This window comes from Eurosta solidaginis, chromosome 4 (assembly GCF_040869045.1).
Source record: "Eurosta solidaginis isolate ZX-2024a chromosome 4, ASM4086904v1, whole genome shotgun sequence".
In the NCBI taxonomy this organism is placed as follows: domain Eukaryota; kingdom Metazoa; phylum Arthropoda; class Insecta; order Diptera; family Tephritidae; genus Eurosta; species Eurosta solidaginis.
Genome location: NC_090322.1, coordinates 208,272,561 through 208,292,610, shown reverse-complemented (window position 1 = coordinate 208,292,610; position 20,050 = coordinate 208,272,561). Strand labels below are relative to the sequence as shown.

The window sequence follows — 20,050 nt, the reverse complement described above, 5'->3', positions numbered from 1 at the left end:
AACTTTTTCCTAGCTGGCTTCTGCTGCATATATTTATACTTTCGTACAGAACATAATTTGTATATTTGCTTGTACCAAAGCTATACATTGTTGTTGGCAGGTATTTGCATTGTGCTATATTTATAAGCAAAATAACTAACCATAAAAGTTGTTTTGTAATGAAAAATTTTTCAAAGTGCATTTATGTTTCATCATAGCCTACAACAATTTCCAAACAGTCGTCACTCACCACACAATCGACGCAAGCTCATTCGACACAGTCGGCGTGGTTTGATTTTAAATTATAATTCTATTTTGCCACACGTAAAGTCTTCAGTTAAAGTTTTTTATTAAAATTATTACTCAGTCATGTATGTATGTATGTAAGTATGTCAGTATATCTTCTGTCTTGCAACAGAATACACAATCACACTGCTACGCCATTTGTTGTTACTCACATTTGCCCTTGAAGTTGCAGCAACAGAGATTCGAGTAAAAGTGCAGCCACAATCAAATTACTGCTAAGTGACCACAATAACCCAATTAAAATGAAGGACAGCATTTAGGTTGCGGAAGATTGCTACCAGGTATATGCGTCGTTTTGAAATACCAAAGTGTAATAAAGGCAAAAGCTTGATTTTGCTTTAGCTATAAACTAATGAGTAAAATTAGTTGGCGCGTGCAATCGGTTGAGTACGGCAAAGCATTCAACGTGGTCGTCTCTTCCAGACGGAAAGGCTTGCATTTGCTACGATCTGCTGCATATCTCAAAGCAGATACAAATTAGATCAAAATGGTTCAACTAATTATGTGCACAATGATATTCAAAGTAGCACAGACGGAAATGTAATTAAAAAACTGTTTAATAGTTTTTTTTTTTCCGCTTATTAGTATGAACAAAGTGATAGCGAAACTCCATAGGCACGCATGCGTACGCGTCTATTAAGTCCATCCCGTAAGAATATACATATGTATTTACCTCATCTGTCAAACGCACGCATACATCTGCGCGTGCTATGGAGATCAACTTTAAAGAAGGGCGAGTGAAGAATGAGATATGGTCAGGAAATACTGCACTGTCGTACGGCAAACACCGAAGACATAGCAGCACTTATAATCCTAGTACGAAGTTAGTAGTTCTTGAGTTAATTACTAGTATACCAACACCGAGAGGGCAGCAAATTTTTCTTACAGGTTTAGATGTAACATTTTCTGCTATGCGACATATTTCGGGTTATTTTATAACATAGGTCGTAGGTTTCTGTGGGCTTTTCCAGTTTGGTAACTCTATGCACACGCTTAGCCTATGCGAAGTCCTTACAGGCCGGTTAATTCGACATAATTTACACAACCATCTCGGTAACGGTCGACCGATTTTCATGGAATTCCGTACATAGATAGCGTATAACATTATAATGCTTGGTTTTCACTAGGTCAAATATGACCACAGACTTGGCCACATCATGAAAACGGCACTGTCATGCAACGTCAATTGCGTCAGCCGTCCGTTTTGACTACAAAGGACAATTCAATTGACAAATAAGTGAACGTGCCCAATAGCATTGCAAACTTGATATTTGATATTACAACTTAATTTGGCCTAATGAAAACGAAGCATAATACTTTCTATCTAGGTCTTGTCACTGAGCTTACCTCTAAAAGGTTGCGTAGTGGCAATTTTTTCAAATTTCGTCAATAAAATTCCTTTTTTTTCAATGAATTTCGTAACTAAAACTATGCAACGCAATCTCGAAAACGTTTTCAAAAATTGGAGAAAATTTTACGAAAATTCTATAAAATTATACGAATTTCGAACTTTCCGAATTTTTTATACCCATCGTGTTTTTGTGCACAAGTGTATACTTTGATTTGATAACGATATAAAGGAATCGAAAAAGTTTTTGATTGGCACATGACCGTCTCACCGTTAACACTATGACTTGAGTAAAAATTTAGATATCTTTACGAAATTTGAACAACTGGCTTATCTGCATTTCATTTCATCACCAATTTAATAGAAATTTTGGAAAACTGGTGCGGCACATCCCACATATAGAAGGAGAAAGTAAAGGATAATAGATTACCAAACTTCGATAAACAGAATAGAAATTTCGTATAATTTTAGTAAATGGGCGTGGAACTGCCAGATTTTGAAGGAAAAAAACTAAAAGTTTTGCAAGCCGCTTTAGATAAAACGTTTCAATACACATAGCAGGTAGGTTTTTCTTACTTCCATACATACACTAAGGGAAAATTTTGCAAAATTGGTTGACGGCGACGCAAACTAAAAAAATGTTTAAGTCTTCTGTTAACTTAAATTTCATTTCTTTAGTATAAGACAGAATTTTACTCATGTTTCAAATCAGCAGTGATATGGTGGAGCAAATTACGGTAGTTAAAAAAATATTTACGAATGGGCGTGGCCCTGCCACTTTTCAAGTTAGCTTGTTTATAATATTACTGCCACAAATTGAACAGAAATCGACCAAACTTAACGAAATTCGGTAAAGGCATTGCTTTTTTAACAGTAACTGTTTTTGGTAAAAACCACGCCCACTTTTTATGAACCCTTCGTATAGAAGAAAATATACAACACCCTTCGCAAATAAATGGTCAAAAATCAATGCATATTTTGAGAGATTTACAACTTGCATTTTGCTCGAAAACTTTAGGCTACAATAAACAAACGACTGAGCTACCAAAGAAAATATAGATAACCCTAAATAAAAAGTTCGAAATTTTCGTAAAATTTTTTCGAATTTTCTAATTCGCATAGTTTCAGTTACAAATTTCATGGTAGTTGTTTCTTAAATTATGGAACATCAACGCAAAAAGATTTCTAGAAGAGAGCCAATATAATCCTAGTATGATTGCGAAATAGTCCTCAAATGATCATCCATCAGGCGTGAAGAGATAACAGAAACAATCTGAGTATATTGTCGGATAAGCCCGAACTAGTCCCGAAAGAAAGTATTTTTATCGGAACGCACCCCCACTCTGCTGGAAGGAACAGGTAGAAAACGATTTAAACTCCCTTGGTGTGACCAATTGGCGCCAGTTGGCAGAGCGAAGAAGCGACTGGCGCGCCTTGTTGGACGGCCATAACCGTTTAAATCGTTTGGTGACATTCATCTGATGCTGACTTGCAACCCATCAAACTTGGCCCAGAGTGCTTGCCGTACACAACTTCACCATTTATAATTTGGGTAACAAAGAGGTTATATCTTACTGGCTCGATGATACTGAGACCGTATTTCGCAAATTTTTACATAGAATACATATATTTCTTCCTTGGTTCGAAAAAGCTTAAAGCCATCGTAATTATACACAGATGATTGTACGTTTTAAAATAGGAAGGTTATACTTTCGAATGCGCTGCTAAGAATAGCTGTTCAGTTTAAAACTGAAATAAGTACCTAGAAGAAGGCCACACGACAATGGAAGTAGACTCAGCGCATTCGATTAGTGAAAGGAAGCTAAAAAAGATGATACTATATATTTTCCAAGCCAATATGCGGCCACAACTCGGGAAGTATGAATGAATCCCTTCTCGTATATTAAAAAACATGTAGATCATACAATATATTTCAAGGATTATTACGATAAAAACTAGCAGACATACCCATCCATTACGCCTGGAACTGTTTCAGGAGATAGCGTTGTATTTCACTTAGGTGTGCTGAAACATAATCCCAATGGAAATATTCATTACAAGCCGTCATTTAAGAACCGGTATAAGCCCATACCAGGGCGACCAAAACGGACTTGGAACAAGAACGACGCTAAAAGAACTTAACAGTCCCTTACAAAATATCGAAATCAAAATTTATTCATTTACAAGAGCTGAAAACGGTTATTCCTGAAGGTTTTCATAATTTGTATGATAGTTTGTCACATTTAGATTAATTAATATATTTTAGTATGGAAACCTTGAATTTTCCAAAAACAAAAAACAAAAATTTGTTACAAATTATCACGTTTCTTGGTCTTACATTAATATAATCTTATTTTGCAAAACCGCGCATACATACATACATATGTAGGTATTGAGTCGAATGAAATTTACAAAACCGCATATGATGTAATGATTTGGAATATCTCTGTTATTATATACTTCAAGTCGAAACTAGAAACTTTTTTAGTAAGTTGTTCAACCGCTAATGGTATTTGTTACTTAACACATCGATTGGTTTAGAAATATGTAAATCAGTTTTTACTCTATCCTGTAAAATGTATGTACCAATGCTTACAAACACTGTTGTTGTTCTTGTTGTATTAACGATAAAAACACTCCCCGACTGTTTACTTACTTACTTAATTGGCGCTTAACCGTCTAAACGGTTATGGCCGTCCAACAAGGTGCGCCAGTCGCTCCTTCGATCTGCCAACCGGCGCCATTTGGTCACACCAAGGGAGTTTAAATCGTTTTCCACCTGGTTCTTCCAACGGAGTGGGGGCCGCCCTCTACCTCTGCTTCCATAGGCGGGTTCCGATAGAAACACTTTCTTGGCCGGAGCATCATCTTTCATTCTCATAACATGGCCTAGCCAGCGCAGCCGCTGCGTTTTAATTCGCTGGACTATATGGATGTCTGCGTAGAGCTCGTACAGCGCATCATTAAATCTTCTTCGGTACGCGCCATCGCCAACGCGTAGAGGTCTATAAATCTTTCGAAGAACTTTTCTTTCGAACACTACCAAAGCCGCTTCATCTGCTGTTGTCATGGTCCATGCTTCTGCCCCATATAGCAGGACGGGTACGATAAGTGACTTGTAGAGTATGATTTTCGTTCGCCGAGAGAGGACTTTACTTTTCAGTTGCCTACTTAGTCCAAAGTAGCATTTATTGGCAAGATTGATTCTTCGCTGGATTTCCGTGCTGATGTTGTTGCTAGTGCTGATGCTGGTTCCCAAATAAACGAAGTATTTTACTATTTCGAAATTATGGCTGCCAACAGTAGCGTGGTTGCCAAGGCGCGTATGCGCTGACTCTTTGCTCGATGACAGCAGGTACTTCGTTTTGTCTCCATTCACCATCAAACCCATCTTTACAGCTTCATTTTCCAGTTTGGAGTAAGCAGACTGTTTAGGGGAGTGTTATCGATGTTGATGGTCCTTTGCCGCATACAGGTCCGGCACGTTCCGGTAACCAAGCAGCATAGAGATACTGTCCTCAACATCGCGGGAAGGATTAACATGACCATATTAAACCTTCTAAGCCATACCGCCACCGCCCTCCCCCCACCCCTAGTGCCATGAGGGACTTGGGATCGCTAGAGCCTCGCCTGCTAAACATGTGTATGATACACTCATATTTGTTACAGGATTCGCGTGGGTTGCGGAAGCTTTGAAGCTATACAGCTTTGTATTGCGCTTATCAACCCCTTGAATCCCGTACAACGCGTAGATGTTTTGCACTTTCGCCGGTGATATGTATATAATTTATACAGTGAAATTATAGAACTCCTGAGGCAAAGTTAAATCACGCTAAGCTAAGCTCCGGACAAACAGGTACTTCAATTGCACATTCTCCATTCCTTATGGCAAATTTAATTATATACACACAAATATGGCATATCATTTTGAAGGTTTAAAAACTTGAATTGAATGCAACAATGACAAGTAAAATCGATTATATAACAATTAAGTAATCCAATTACCAAAAAAATCTGCGCAATTCGCAATAAACTTAATAAATCAGAAAAATTCGTTTAATTTGGGCAAGTGTCAGTGTGGTATGTCTGTTGAATTAACTGCATAAAATTGGCACTGTAATCGACATATATTCAACCAAAACTGTGTATGAATTGTCTAAATGGCATGGAATTTGGTGTTGTGTGGTGCGAACGCCTATCAATAGCACAAATACAAGACAACAGGTTGGCTGCTAAAATTTGCGTTTTTTGTGCGATAACACGCATTTAACAACAAAAACACGGACAAGTGAATGAACAAATTTCTGGTCACTTTGGAATTGCAAAAAACTGATTTCGAAGCTAAGTTTCATTGGTTGGCTAGGCTACTTTTGGTAAGAAAGCCTGCTGTGGTGTACGATTTAGAAATTCTGTAGTTTTGACTTTTTAGCGATTGCATGTTAATGTTTTTTTATTTCGCACAAATAAATTGTTATTTTCGCAGTTATATTGACTTGCATTATTTATAGCAAATATATGAATATTTTCGATGTGCAATGAGTCAGAAAAACTAATTACTTTATCACATCTATCTTGAATTGTTTTTTAAAATTTCAGAAATGTCAATTAAGCCGTGACGTGAATTCAATGTATCTAGAAAAAATATCGCTAAAGTCAAATTCGGCGGCCGCTGTGATGTGATGGTAGCGTGCTACGCCTACCACACCGACGATCACGGGTTCACGCCTCGGGCAAAGCAACATCAAAATTTTAGAAACATGTTTTTTTAATTGAAAAAAATTTTCGAAGCGGGTCGCCCCTCGGCGTTTTTTGGCAAGCACTCCGAGTGTGTTTCTGCCATGAAAAGCTCTCAGTGAAAACTCTTCTGCCCTGCAGATGCCGTTCGGCGTCGGCATAAAACAAGTAGGTCCCGACCCGCCAATTTGTTGGAAAAATTTAAAAAAAAAAAGGAGCACGACGCAAGTTGGAATATAAGCTCGGCCTAAAATCTCTTCGGAGGTTATCGCGCCTCACACTTATTTATTTTTTAAAGTCAAATTCGTGCATTGAAATCTTATTATACGACTACAGAGAAATAATGTTAAAGCCTGTTAGCCAAATAAACATCTTTGATGAAGGTGATGAAAATAAGTTTTAGGGTTCCAGCGACTGATTTCGTCGAAAGATGGAGTTTTCCAATAGTTTATCTCCGTTTTTCGTTTAGTTGTTTTGCTTACAGTTGTGGTTATTGCCTTTTCGTTCGTTGTTTTTTTGTTGAGTCATCATTTTCAATGTTGCTTGTTTTTGTTATTTATGTTGGAACTATTTTTGTGGGTTTGCTGTTAATTTTTTTTATACTCAGCTGAGCAGCATAACGGTACCCCGTAACGGCATTAACTAATCGAGATAGATATAGACTTCTATATATCAAAATGATCTGGGCGAAAAAAGAAATTCATTTAGCCATGTCCGTCCGTCCGTCCGTCCGTTAACACGATAACTTAAGTAAATTTTGGTTGAGTAAAATGGATTGATCTTATGACGCAGAATAGCTAATTAGTAAAAGTTTGGACAATGGGCGTGCCGCTGCCCACTTTTAAAATAAGGTAGTTTAAAAGTTTTGGAAGCTGTAATTTAACAGTCCTTGAAGATATCATGATGAAATGCAGGAACGTTACTCCTATTACTATAAGTGTTCCAAATAAAAATTAGCAAAATCGGATGACGAACACGCCCACTTTTAAAAATAAATTTTAAAAGTCAAATTTTAACAAAAAAGTTATTATCTTTACAGTATATAATTAAATTATGTCAACATTCAACTCCAGTGATGATATGGTGCAACAAAATACAAATATAAAAGAAAATTTCAAAATGGGCGTGGCTCCGCCCTTTTTCATTTAATTTTTCTAGAATAATTTTAATGCCATAAGTCGAACAAAAATTTACCAATCCTTGAGAAATTTGGTAAGGGCATAGCTTTTATGACGGTAACTGTTTTCTGTGAAAATGGGCGAAATCGGTTGAAGCCACGCCCAGTTTTTATACACGGTCGACCGTCTGTTCTTCCGCTCGGCCGTTGACACGATAAGTTCATCAAAAACCGATATATAGACTAAACTTAGTTCACGTACTTATCTGAACTCACTTTATCTTGGTATAAAAAATGGCCGAAATCCGACTATGACCACACCCACTTTTTCGATATCAAAAATCATGAAAAATGAAAAAAATACCATAATTCTATACCAAATATGAAAAAAGGGATGAACATGGTAATTGGATTGGCCAAATATAACTTTAGAACAAACTTTGTAAAATGGCTTGTAAAATACTGTTTCTGCTATTAGATATATAAATAAATTAGGGTCCATATTTTGGTCGATATCTCGAAGGGCCACTCATTTTTAAAACCCTCATTAGTACCTTTAATTTGATACCCATATCGTACAAACATATTTTAGAGTCACCCCCGATCCACCTTTATGGCGATATCTCGAAAAGGCGTTCACCTATATAACTACGGCCCACTCCCTTTTAAAATACTCATTAACACCTTTCATTTGATACCCATATTGTACAAACACATTTTAGAGTCACCCCTGGTCCACCTTTATGGCGATATCTCCAAAAGGTATCCACCTGTAGAACTAAGGCCCACTCTCTTTTAAAATACTCTTTAATACCTCCCATTTGATACCCATGTCATAGAAACACATTCCAGGGTTACCCTAGGTTCATTTTCCTACATGGTGATATTCCCTTATTTGACAAAGGACGAAGGAAAATCGTGCCAAAAAACGTCACCCTAGGTCTACAATTTCAGACTGTTATCGGACTCATAATTAAGAGCGCTTCAAAAATATTTCAGGGGTGATTTAAAAAAAAATTATAAAGAAATGCGTCAAAATTTAACCAAATTTTCATATTTAAAAAAAAAAAATTCAAATAAAACGAATTGATATCTGCTGAAAGATAGCAAAAGCAAGTTGCACACTTTTTAGTATTGCCCATTTGTATATATCCATGAAAAAGACAATTTTATCTCCAAAGCTGAGTATGTAATGTTCGGTTACACCCGAACATAGCCTTCCTTATTTGTCTTTTTTTTTACATTTTTTAATTAAAATAAATTTGTCTGTTTTGATTTTTCTTGTATTGTTGTTATTGTTTTTACTCTTGTTGGTTTCTTATAGTATTCTCTATGACACTTGTTGTGCAAGATAAAAACTGTAGGTTTTTCTAGTTTTGCCTTCTGGATTCTGCTAGATTTCGGAAAGACCTGCAAACTAACTATATGAACGTTCTAGGTTTGGAGAATTCTTCAAAAGTGGATTGGATTTGAATTTTGCAAGATTTGAATGTTAAGAGTGTACCATGGAAAAATTCATCCAAACTATTATGAACCCCTGATAGCAACGATTCCAAATCCTATGCTACCTACAGAATCTGTAATATGGACCGCGTCCTCATACACCGAACATTCCAGAGATTGCGAAATAAGAAAAGTACGAATTCTAGGTTGTAAAATGTAAAGCATTAGCTAAGGATAAAAATGCTATGGAAAACAAAGAAGTGGAGAAATCAAGAGCACATGAAAGCCGTTTACTAAGAATAAATAAAGAGGACACGCTTATTTTAAGAAAAACCTATAGAGGAACTAGCTCAGTTATCTGGAATCCGCGTTACCAAGTCCATGCAAACAGTCTCGAATCAATACAAAAACAATTTTTACTATTTGGCTTAAGAAATTTTCAATGAATAATCTTCCACCTTATACTAATCGATTAAAGCTTATCAACCTTCCAGTCGAAGGGAAATGATTGGTGTAATATTTATGACAAAGCTTTTAAATGGATCAATTTCAAGCCCATTCCTTCTGAATGAAGTGAAATTTTATGTTCCCTCTCGGACTTCGAGACACTTCAAACGAATTCGAACTAAATAAACCTTTTCGGTGTAAAATCAAGATTATAACTCTCACTCAAACACATTTGATAGCTCGGATTCCTTTTTTTCTATAAAAAAGACTGTTCTCACCAATCTTAATAATTAATGTATAAAACGATTGCTTCTGTTCTCTTTAAGCATTACGATTGGCTGATGATATCTCCTCTGTACCTGAGCAGTCTCAGATCTCGACGCTTGACAAACCGCTGCCCATCAAAGACTCGGCAAAAAAAAAAAAGTTATGATATATATATATATATTATAGCGGGTAAAATTTTTTACCATCAGGAGTATGGCAAAAACGTAATCTACAGATGATTCTAAGAGAAATTGCTGAAGACACCATAGCTCTAAGTCCGATTTCAAGGTCCCGATTTTTCCAGACGTGTTATAGAAAAAAAAACGTGAAGGTGTTATGGCTGTTACAGCAGAAAGTCGTGAAAACCAACCATCATGGAGGAGGGAGAGGCGAGATACAAATATTTTTTTGCAGAAGCTAAAAAATGCACCCGTGGGAGAGCAGATACATCGCAGGGAGGAATATTATCAGGCAGGAGAGCGTCGCGATTATTTATATATATCTCGGGCAGGACAAGGTCTGCTGGCTACTCTAGTAGTATCTGAAAGTACTGGATTGGAACGTCGCACTTTCTAAAACCTTCGATGAGGTATTTCTGCGGCTTCGTAAACCAGCAAATAAGAAGAATAACCCAATAGATAGTGATGTATCTTATAAAGATTACTTTAAGACTGAACAACCTTATATTCGTTGAGCAGGTAGCCAAGCAAAACTTAACAAACAAGTAGCCATTATCATAGTTAACTATTTCCGTGTCTTTTGTATTTATATACTTTGTGTGATTATTAAGTTTTCTTAATGAACTAAAGATACAGCAACAAATTATGATTAATTATTAATTAAGGGGATATACTTGAAAATCAACACATAAGCGCTTAAACAAACAGAATGAATGAAGAGATTTGATTGAAAGATTAACTGACGTAATGTCAAATATAAATAATTACGTGTGGTATATGTGGTAGGCCCTTGAATTCGCTATTAAAAAAAAAATAAATGTAAGGCGCGATAACCTCCGAAGAGATCTAAGGCCGAGCTTCTCTTCCAATTTGCGTCGTGCTCCTTTTGATTTTCCCTACAAATTGGCCGGACAGGACCTACATGATTTTATGCCGACTCCGAACGGCATCTGCAAGGCAGATGGTTTTCACTGAGAGCTTTTCATGGCAGAAATACACCCGGAGCGCTTGCCAAACACTGCCGAGGGGCGACCCCGCTTAGAAAAATTCTTCTTCTTCTAATTGAAAAACCTTATTTCTAAAATTTTTGATGTTGCTTTGCCCGGGGTTTGAATTCGCTATTGTTCTAATTAAATTGAACATTAAGTAGCACCAAAGTTAGAAGAGAATCTAGTAGGCAAATAAATTTTCTAAAATGAGATTGTTTCTCTCGAAATTATAATCAAAATTTTGTAAACATATTAGCGTGTAAATCGAATAAAAACAAGTAAGAAAGTCAAAGTAAGGGTGAAATCGAATATTACATACCCAGCTGTGCACTTGAAACGCTGTTGTTGTTTGCTTTGTGTAGTTAATAGTGTTACAAGGCATTTTCCAAAGTTTTCGAAAAAATATATGGTTGTTTTTTTTGTGGACCAGGCTAATACCTAACCAATATAGCCACGAAACAAAATACACCCGAGATTTCCAAATAACTTGAGCTTTCAAGATCAAATAAATACAAATAAGTAATATTTCAAACACAGTTAGGCGCGATATAAAGAATTAAATTAAATAACGCATTTTGGTTTTGCAAGTCAAATCCCATACTATTAAGGAAATATCTACAAAATAGTTCGAAAGCTGGAAAGGTTGCTTTGGACCTCTTCCAAAAATATTCATGCTTAAAATTAGGTGCAAACTTTTGACCAGATTAAGGGGAACTTTTTTAAAAAAATCTTATTTTGGCCTGAAATTTAGGTGAATTTTTGAGAAAGTTTTCTTTCCGCGAATTTGACCAGGGGCCAATTTAATCAAAGGAAAATGTGTGTGATTCGGTTTGCTTGAAATTTGGTACATAAGTGGCTTTTTGTCTAAGTTGATTTATGGGATACTTTTTTTTAGGAATTGGGTAAGAACGGGTATTTTTTGAAAAAAAAAAAAGATATATATATATATATTTATAGTTCGAGAAGGCAAACGTGAGGGAGGGGAAAAGAGTGGTAAAGGGTGCGCGACGGGACGAGAGTAGCATGGGTAAGGGGAAAGGAGTACAGTGATACGAGAGACACTTAATCAGGGAAGAAGGGAGGGCAGGCACAGTAAAAGACATAGGCAGTAGGAGTGGAGGGATGGATATAAGGAAGGGGAGAGGGAAGTTCAGAGGAAGAAAAGAGGCAGAGAGAAATTATGTAAAAGATAGTTAGTTAGAAAAGAAGGTGGAGGAAAGTTAGTGTAAAGTAAATAGGAGAAAGGGCAGAATTAGAGTTACAACAAAAAAATTAGAGACAGATGTACGAAATAATTTTATTTGCGGCAGCACACGCCTGGTAATAACTAGTTATATGAAAAAAAAAATCGTTAAAATATATACTGAAATGTGGTACCGAAATTTTTAGCCGCATACGAGCTGTAGAACCTATCCCACAAAGAAGTAAACAATTTAATTGCAAGGATTACAAAAATGAAAGGGAAATTTTCAGCAGCCTATTCAAACAAGAGCAATTTGTTTTTCCCCTGTTACTTTCATATCCCCTAGTCGTTTTTGCAAAGGTATTAAATATTTATTTTATAGAAGCGATTAACCTTATGACCTAACTAACATATTATTCAAGTTTTTTTTAAAACAACGCCCTGTATTGAGGCGTTGACTTGTCGTATGGTGGTCCCATGAAAATTTTGCATATTATTTTTGTCAAAATGATATATTAACGAAATGGGCATTTCGTTCCTACCTAACAGGTGTGTTCAGAAAATAACGGGAATTTTCGTTTTTTGTAAAAGATATTTATTTGTTCATCTACATTAATTTTATCGCCTTCAAAATAGTCCCCATTAGACATTATGCTCTTGTGGCAGCGCTTCTTCAATCCTCGAAACACTTCTCAAACTCGATCTTTGGCATAGCCTTCAAGCTCTTTCAGCGATGCTCCTTCAATTTCATCTATGCTTTTGAAACGACGGCCCTTCAAGGTTCTCTTTATTTTTGGGAATAGACGGCGCCATGTCTGGCGAAAATGGAGGCTGGGGCATCGTTACCGTATTGTTTTTGGCCAAAAATTCACGAACAAGCAATGAAGTGTGCGCAGATGCATTATCGTGGTGCAAAAGGCATGAATTGTTTTGCCACAAATTCGGGCATTTCTTTCGAATTGCTTTACGTAAACGACGTTGAATTTGTAGGTAGTACTCCTTATTGACCGTTTGACCTCGTGGCAAGAATTCATGAAGCACTTTGCCATTAAAATCAAAGAATACTGTGAACATAACTTTCACGTCCGACCGCACTTGTCGAGTCTTTTTCTGTCTTGGCGATCCAGAATGCCTCCACTGTTTTACTCATTGCAAACTCACCGTAGGCCTTTGCTAACATTTCGCACACATTGTTACACTTTATTCCATTCTTTACGCAAAATTTTATACAAATCCTTTGATCGATTTTTTTTTGACAAACGAAAATCGCCGACCTCATAAAAACACGTCTAACCTTAGGAGCTGTCACTGACAAAGTAAACAATGAATTCAGCTGAAAATCTTATCATACTTTAGGGACATGTGTATCAATATTATAAAATAAAATTTTTGATAATTGGACACTCCAAACCCGCGAAATTAATAAATTCCCGTTATTTTCTTTAACATTTTAAACTATTTTTGCTTTTTTCTAAACCTTTCCTCAATTGCCTGACACTGTACATTAAACAAAATGGGAATATCATCAACCGGATTATGATTCGTAATAAAATCCGGTCAAAGTAGCCACGTACGCTTGAAATTATGCTTTACAGACCCATTTTCTTGAATATGCTAAGATATATTATATATGATTGTAAAATTTGCATGTATGTATACCCTGTCCGACCCAAAAATGTCCGCTAAAAACATCATGAAAAAAGTAAAAAAAATGAAATTTCACAAGCTCGAAAATAATTTTCTTGGGTATGCGTAGTGGAACTTTTTTTCCTGAGCCCAAATCCTATCGAAAAATCGATGGCGCGATATCGGTTAACTTTCGTCCATACAAATCGACACACCATTATGTACATACTAATTCTATATGTTTCTAATCCTAATTGTGTGGAATAATTATAGGCGCGCTTTCGGAAGCTTAGTAACATTGGATTAATAGCAGTGCTTTTATAAGCAGTAATTTCGCTTGTTCACTATTATATCAATATTATTGTCTTTATTTTATTGACAAATTTAATTTTTTTCACAAACTTATCTTAAATATGGCCGGAACGAAATGGAATTAAAATTAGTGGTACTCAAAAACAGAGGCTCCATATAACGCACTGTTTTCTTATACAAACAATATGCGGTTGCGCTCATTAAGCTACATAATATCTACAACAAGGTGCAAAGCTTCCACAAAAGTAAATAAAATCTGCTAAGTACTCTTGCTGTTGACTTGTCGTATAAGGAGGTTCCATGAGAAAGTGAACCTTTGTGCGTGGATAGTTTTTCATTTAAAATTAAAAATAGTGTGGATACAACAGTGGTGAAAACCTTCAATTAGCCCAGAAATATTAAATGTTATATTTAAATCCATTTTCATTACCGCTAGTTTTACGAACACTTTTCAACAAAGATTAAATATTGCGTAGAATTTTCACACCCGGAATATCCCTACACTTGTATAGTTGTAACTAGGCGAGAGTGTATGTGTGAAGGCCGTACATAGTTCATATCCATGGCAAATGTTTTACGCCCAAAGATCGAAATGCCCATCTCAAATATTTCTCAAGTGCTAGGCAATCTTTGAGAAAAGTTTAGTTTCAAATGATAGACATTGTTGCAAATCAAAGCACCATGCTCTCCAACTTTTGAGAGGCTTTTTCTCGTGCTTTTTGGATTTGTTTCCAAGGGCGAGAAATATTTTAGTTATTCTATGAAACCAGACTGTTTTGGTAAGCTATTTAGTTGTAGGAACATCGGAAACTATTACGTATCTTTTGGCCTGCAGTTTTCGATGACGTCCTAAGCGTAGCGTTGAGCATTTCCGTATTTATCTACACGATTGATGTTTTATGTCAGATTATTGATCATAATTAGTTTATGCTAGATTCACAAAATTTATTTAATTCTACTGTTTGGCAGTTCTCTGAATCAAGTATTCTTTTTTTTTTATACATATTTGAGAGACGCGTGAAAAATTATTAACTTGTTCATTAAATTTCAAGAATCATAATTTTAGTTTAACAACAGTTGCGTATTGGGAATGCAAACCATAATAACTTATTTTCATATGCATACAAAAAAAACACTGAATATAACTCACTCTCGCATGGAACTGCAATAAGTCGCATTAAATTGCGATCACTTGACGTTAGACACTAAGAATGTTGCTGCGTGTCGATGCGTGACTTTATCAGTGACAATTGATCAACGTGAAACAGTAGCGAGATATGTGCACTAGTAAACATTTTTAACGCCAGTAGCGCGCCAAATCGACCGCATTGCATGACACGTTGGCGCCTACTTCTTGCGATTTTCGTTTCGTTTTGCTTTAGCGTTGTTAGAAAAGTTCGGTTCATTGGTCGATCTTTAGCAGTATACATAAAAAACACTGTTGGGTGTTGATCTGCGTTAAGAGCGTGTTGAGTTTTAGTGTAAACGGAGTGCTTTCGTAATTGTTAAATCAACATACGCGACACAGTTTCACACGATTTACAGTATCTTAACGGCGTTTAGTGATTTTTTGTAGATTGTCACAGTATTTTGGACCTTTTTTTATTGCGCAAATTTTAATTTATTTGAAATTCATTGTTCTTTCACAAACACGGAGATGTACGTTTGGGAATATTGAAAGGGGGAAAAATTATTTAGTAAAATAGCTGAAATAACAAAGTTATTTCTACTTCTACGGCTCTCGTGGTATCTATTCAAAAGAATGTAGCTGACCGGTGTGCAAAAAAGCGGGTGTATAGCACCAAGAACAAGAATTTCAATCGAAAACCAATCATGTCGATCGATTGTTTTATCTATTGCTTTGAATGCGTGCAATGGAGAAACCAACAAAATGCGAAGCGTTACGTTACATACATATACTAGTGTTTTCCTGCATAGATCGGCTTGTGTTTTGCAGGGAGCCAACTTGAAGTTGTTGTGAGCAATGGAGAGTCATCGCCTAAGCTTCTTTTTTCTACAACTATTCCAACAGAATTGCAGAAAAATTCTAATTCATTTCAGAAGAGCTTAAATGTATTTCAGAAAACAATATTTGTATTTCAGAAAAACATAAATATATTTTAGAAAAACACAAACGAAATTCAGATAATAAATATCTACAGTCAGAAAAAAATCAAATGAAATTCAGAAAAACACAAATGTATTTCAGAAAACCCCAAATGTATTTCTGAGAATTTCTTTCAAAATTTTCTGAAATTTCTGAAATTTATTTGGACTTTTCTGAAATACATATCGGTTGAAATGCTGTTGGGAAAAGAAGTAGAGTAGAACAAAAAAAATAACAGGCAGATCGTAGAAGAAAAATGTGTGGAAGCCAATTTCAGATACTGTTTGGACGTAGAAGTGATGCTACTTGTTTAACTGTTCAAAGCTGACAATACAATACCAATGGATCAATTGCCCTTTAGACAGAATATTATGCTTACGTATCTAAAACCTACTTCAGGCAGACAACCTCGTATCTTATCAGCAGTAGTTGCATTGTCTTAGGTTGATGATGCGTAACTTCTGAGAGTTCCACTGGAGTGTACCATGGCTCATTGTAAATACCCTTGATGAATGACCGGTAGGGCACATTTGTCCAACTAAATAATTCCTACTTAATTATAATCAATGAGTTACATGCTTTCCCATTTGAACTTAAATAGGGGCGCCATATCCACCTTCCTTGCTTCCACCAGAGTGCCGAAAAACCGTGCGCATAGAAAACTGAGTCGTTTCATCTGCAGTCCTGGACATCGGCAAGGAATGTGGTGAATGAACTTCACTTCTTTCTAAACCTGACAGCTACTATGAAGGCAGCTTAATGTTATACGTCATCGCGAAGTGCCTTGTGATGGCGACCGTAAGTACTCACACAACAGACATTTTTAAGTTCGAGAATAAAGCTTCTTGCTTTCCTATCTAAAGATGAACATAAGCTGCTTGAAACCTCATACCGGTTGGTTCGCACCAAGCTGCCAAATAGTATATTGCTCCATTTTCGTCAGGCTTTAAACCAGTGGTGCTCACATAGTGCTTTCTGCTTCGTTTATATGTGTTTTGGAGCCTTTTTTGCCTATCTCATTAGCAAGTTTAGCTCCTTCAATGCTGTGCCCGGGGACCCAGGGTATAAAGGGTGTCTTTGAGATTTTCTATGGATGCCAGAGGGTTAATTAGGTCCGATTCTAATCTAATGTTTTTAAGTCAACAAACATTGTTAATTGGTATCAATGGTTGCCCTTCCTTGAATCAATCTAGTAGGCCTCTCTATGGCATAGACTTCCACCAGAAGTTCATTGCTAGCGTTAGGAAGTCTATTTTTCAGTAGTCTGTGTATACTTAATTGTCCCTATCACATTCTGGATCTCTTTACATTATTACCTCAATGGACACGTTTTGGCACCATTCTTCATCCTTGCCTTGTAGGAAGCAGGAAACTTTTTTGGCAGTTTAATCGATGTTGATGGTTCTGTTCCGGGAAATAGCACCATTAAGGTACTAGCCCGGTCATCTTGGAAACGATGATACGATCACGTTGCATAAGAAACTTTGGGTCGCCACGGGCAGGTGAAGTTGACAATTACGTCGGAGAAGCTATAAATAGCACTGGTTTGGTCGTCATCTTGCATTACATGTTAAAAGCTGCCTAAAACATGCAGGGTTATCAATAGAAAGATGACGCTTCAACCTTCCTGAAGTCGAATGATTGTATTGTTTATATCATGGAAGATTTACAGCCCAGTTCCTCTTGAAAGCCCTGCTTAACATTCTCTTTTTTAGAGATGTTAGCTTAGGTTGAACTGCCGGGCCGTGTCGACTTCACATAGTCTGAATGCGTCGATAGTATTACCGGAAGTTTGCTTAATGACCAAACTGAAAACCCCATCAAAAACCAGGGCGTTTGTTGTAAAATAACATCGTTTTCTTGGCAAATACTGCAAGCATCTATGCTACTTCCTGCTCCCAGATTTGATAGGTTTGTCACTCCTAATAGCTGTGTGCTTGGCGACCGCCGCACAGTGGCATTTTTGCATGATTTAGACGCGAAAAATTAATAACTCACTGAAAAATTAATATATTTCATTCAAACCAAGTGTATATGTTTGTATGCCTTACCCCCCTTCAGTGAGGATAGGTGAAGGGGCGGAAAGTTTGGGGGGTTGGGCCTCCCAAAATTTCGAATTGACCCTAAACAAAAACTTTCTTATTGCCTTACCTCGTTATTTTGTTCTCAATTGAACATACCTACATACATATATTTATATTTCTTATCTGTATAAAATTTTCAAAAATATACAGCTCTTACCATTGTGTAATTTTAAGGCGATCAATTAATTCCGCAAAAAGAGAATAAATTTCGTTCAAAGTAAGTTCGTATGTTAATAAAATTCTAAATTTACTGCAGCATTCATCATACAATCCCTCCTCTCTAGTTACTCCCTCTCTGAAACCAGTACACACGTGGTCTTTGTTTTTTGCCACGTTCTGCAATCCACACCTCATACAACTCCCTCTTTGTTATTGTATCAAAAGGGGGACCTACCGGGGTGAAGCATCATTTGAGTTATATGTAATAATATTGAATTATTGTAGAAATTCAAAAGTTGTTGTGGTTCAGCGTGCTTCAAACTTTTGGCAGGTTTTTCTTTTCACGGTTTTATGTATTTTTCAGCATAAAAATAACACTCATTAAACACCCATAGTTTGGTAAAAAAAAAAAAAAAATACTCAACCAAACAATTTTTGAACACTTGCAAATAAATAAACTTACCATCTGTGTTTAATTAGCGAGACTTGCTCATATTGCTTTATACAATTTTTCTGTTATTGATATTAGAGAAAAAACTTACGTGTAGATTTTAAACAACCAAAAAATATTTTAGCTTTTGTTTCAACACAAAGTTTTATTTAATTTTCAATCGTTTCGACTAAGGCGTTATTCTATGGCTTCAATAACCGATTACAATTATTTCCAAAGGTTAGTGGTAATTTTGAAACTTCTTTTCTATCTCATGATTTATTCATACATGATTGAATTTTCAGGCGTGAACAAAGTTTGGTCTCACAACTAAAGGCATATACTTTTATTTCATACAATCAAAAATATTTATTTACTCGTAATCATTAAAATCTATTTGTACATGATACAAGAAAAAAATATCGCTATTTCGACTGCTGTTTGGAAAACACCCCATCTCAAAATAATTCGTAATTCGGCGTTCAGTCGAGCTTGGGTGATATTTCACTCAACAGTCCATTTATAAAAACTCCCTTTAATTATTTGATATCACGGATAATAGAAATCCTTTAAACTTTGCATTTGTTACATTTGTAAACAGACTCGGAAAACTGCCGTCCTTAGAACCACCCTGCACCACCGCACAAAGTTTTCCGTTCACAATGCCCCCTGCTCCAGAATCTCCATGACACGGATTATTTCCATCACCTCCAGCACATAGGAGTGTTTCTGCTAAAACTCGCGGTGTCGGTTGTCTATTGAAAATATTCTGGCAGTCCGTTATGTCCGTTATAGGCTATGCAGTAGTTTTGAGATGATTAATAGTTTTCGTTGTTTCTGTACTTATCGAACCCCATCCACTAAATTTCAGAGCTAAGTCCGGTGCCGGTTTTAATATATCCTCACAAAGTGATATATTTTTTACGCTAACAGTCTCACAAAAAAGGTTCATCCACTTTAACCACAGCTATATCCATATATGATATAGCAAGATTAAAGCCTTCACCATGAAACACTCTATTCACTTCGCGTGTTAGCCTTCTCTCTTCGTTTATATCACTTAACTCGGTTACACCAGCTACAAGCATGTATTTCTTCAATTTTCGATTTACGACGCAATGCAAAGCTGTTACAACCAAATGCAGTTGGACTAACGAACCAGCGCAAACATAATCGTTTTTATGGAGAATGGCTACCGTATGTGGGACCAGCTCAATATCTATATCTTCGCCATTTCTAATACGATATTGTGCATTTGTATATGGCAAATTGAAGCTAAGCACGAGAGACAAGATCGCGAAATGAATGAGGGAATTCATTTTGGTTTAAGACCTTTTGCA

At 36.3% G+C, this 20,050-nt stretch overlaps 1 protein-coding gene across 3 annotated transcripts in view; it reads right to left on the bottom strand.

Moving 5' to 3' along the window:
• RhoGAP19D (Rho GTPase activating protein at 19D) overlaps positions 1–20,050 on the bottom strand; it is a 233,501-nt gene that overhangs the window by 38,562 nt on the left and 174,889 nt on the right. The window contains exon 1 of one of the 3 annotated variants that reach the window (XM_067784659.1): positions 15,081–15,479. The exons of the other annotated variants lie outside the window; for them this stretch is intronic. Coding sequence (XP_067640760.1) covers positions 15,081–15,088 — 8 coding nt within the window. The 5' untranslated portion in view covers positions 15,089–15,479. Of the gene's footprint in view, positions 1–15,080; positions 15,480–20,050 lie in introns of those variants that run through there. 3 annotated transcript variants of the gene reach the window in all.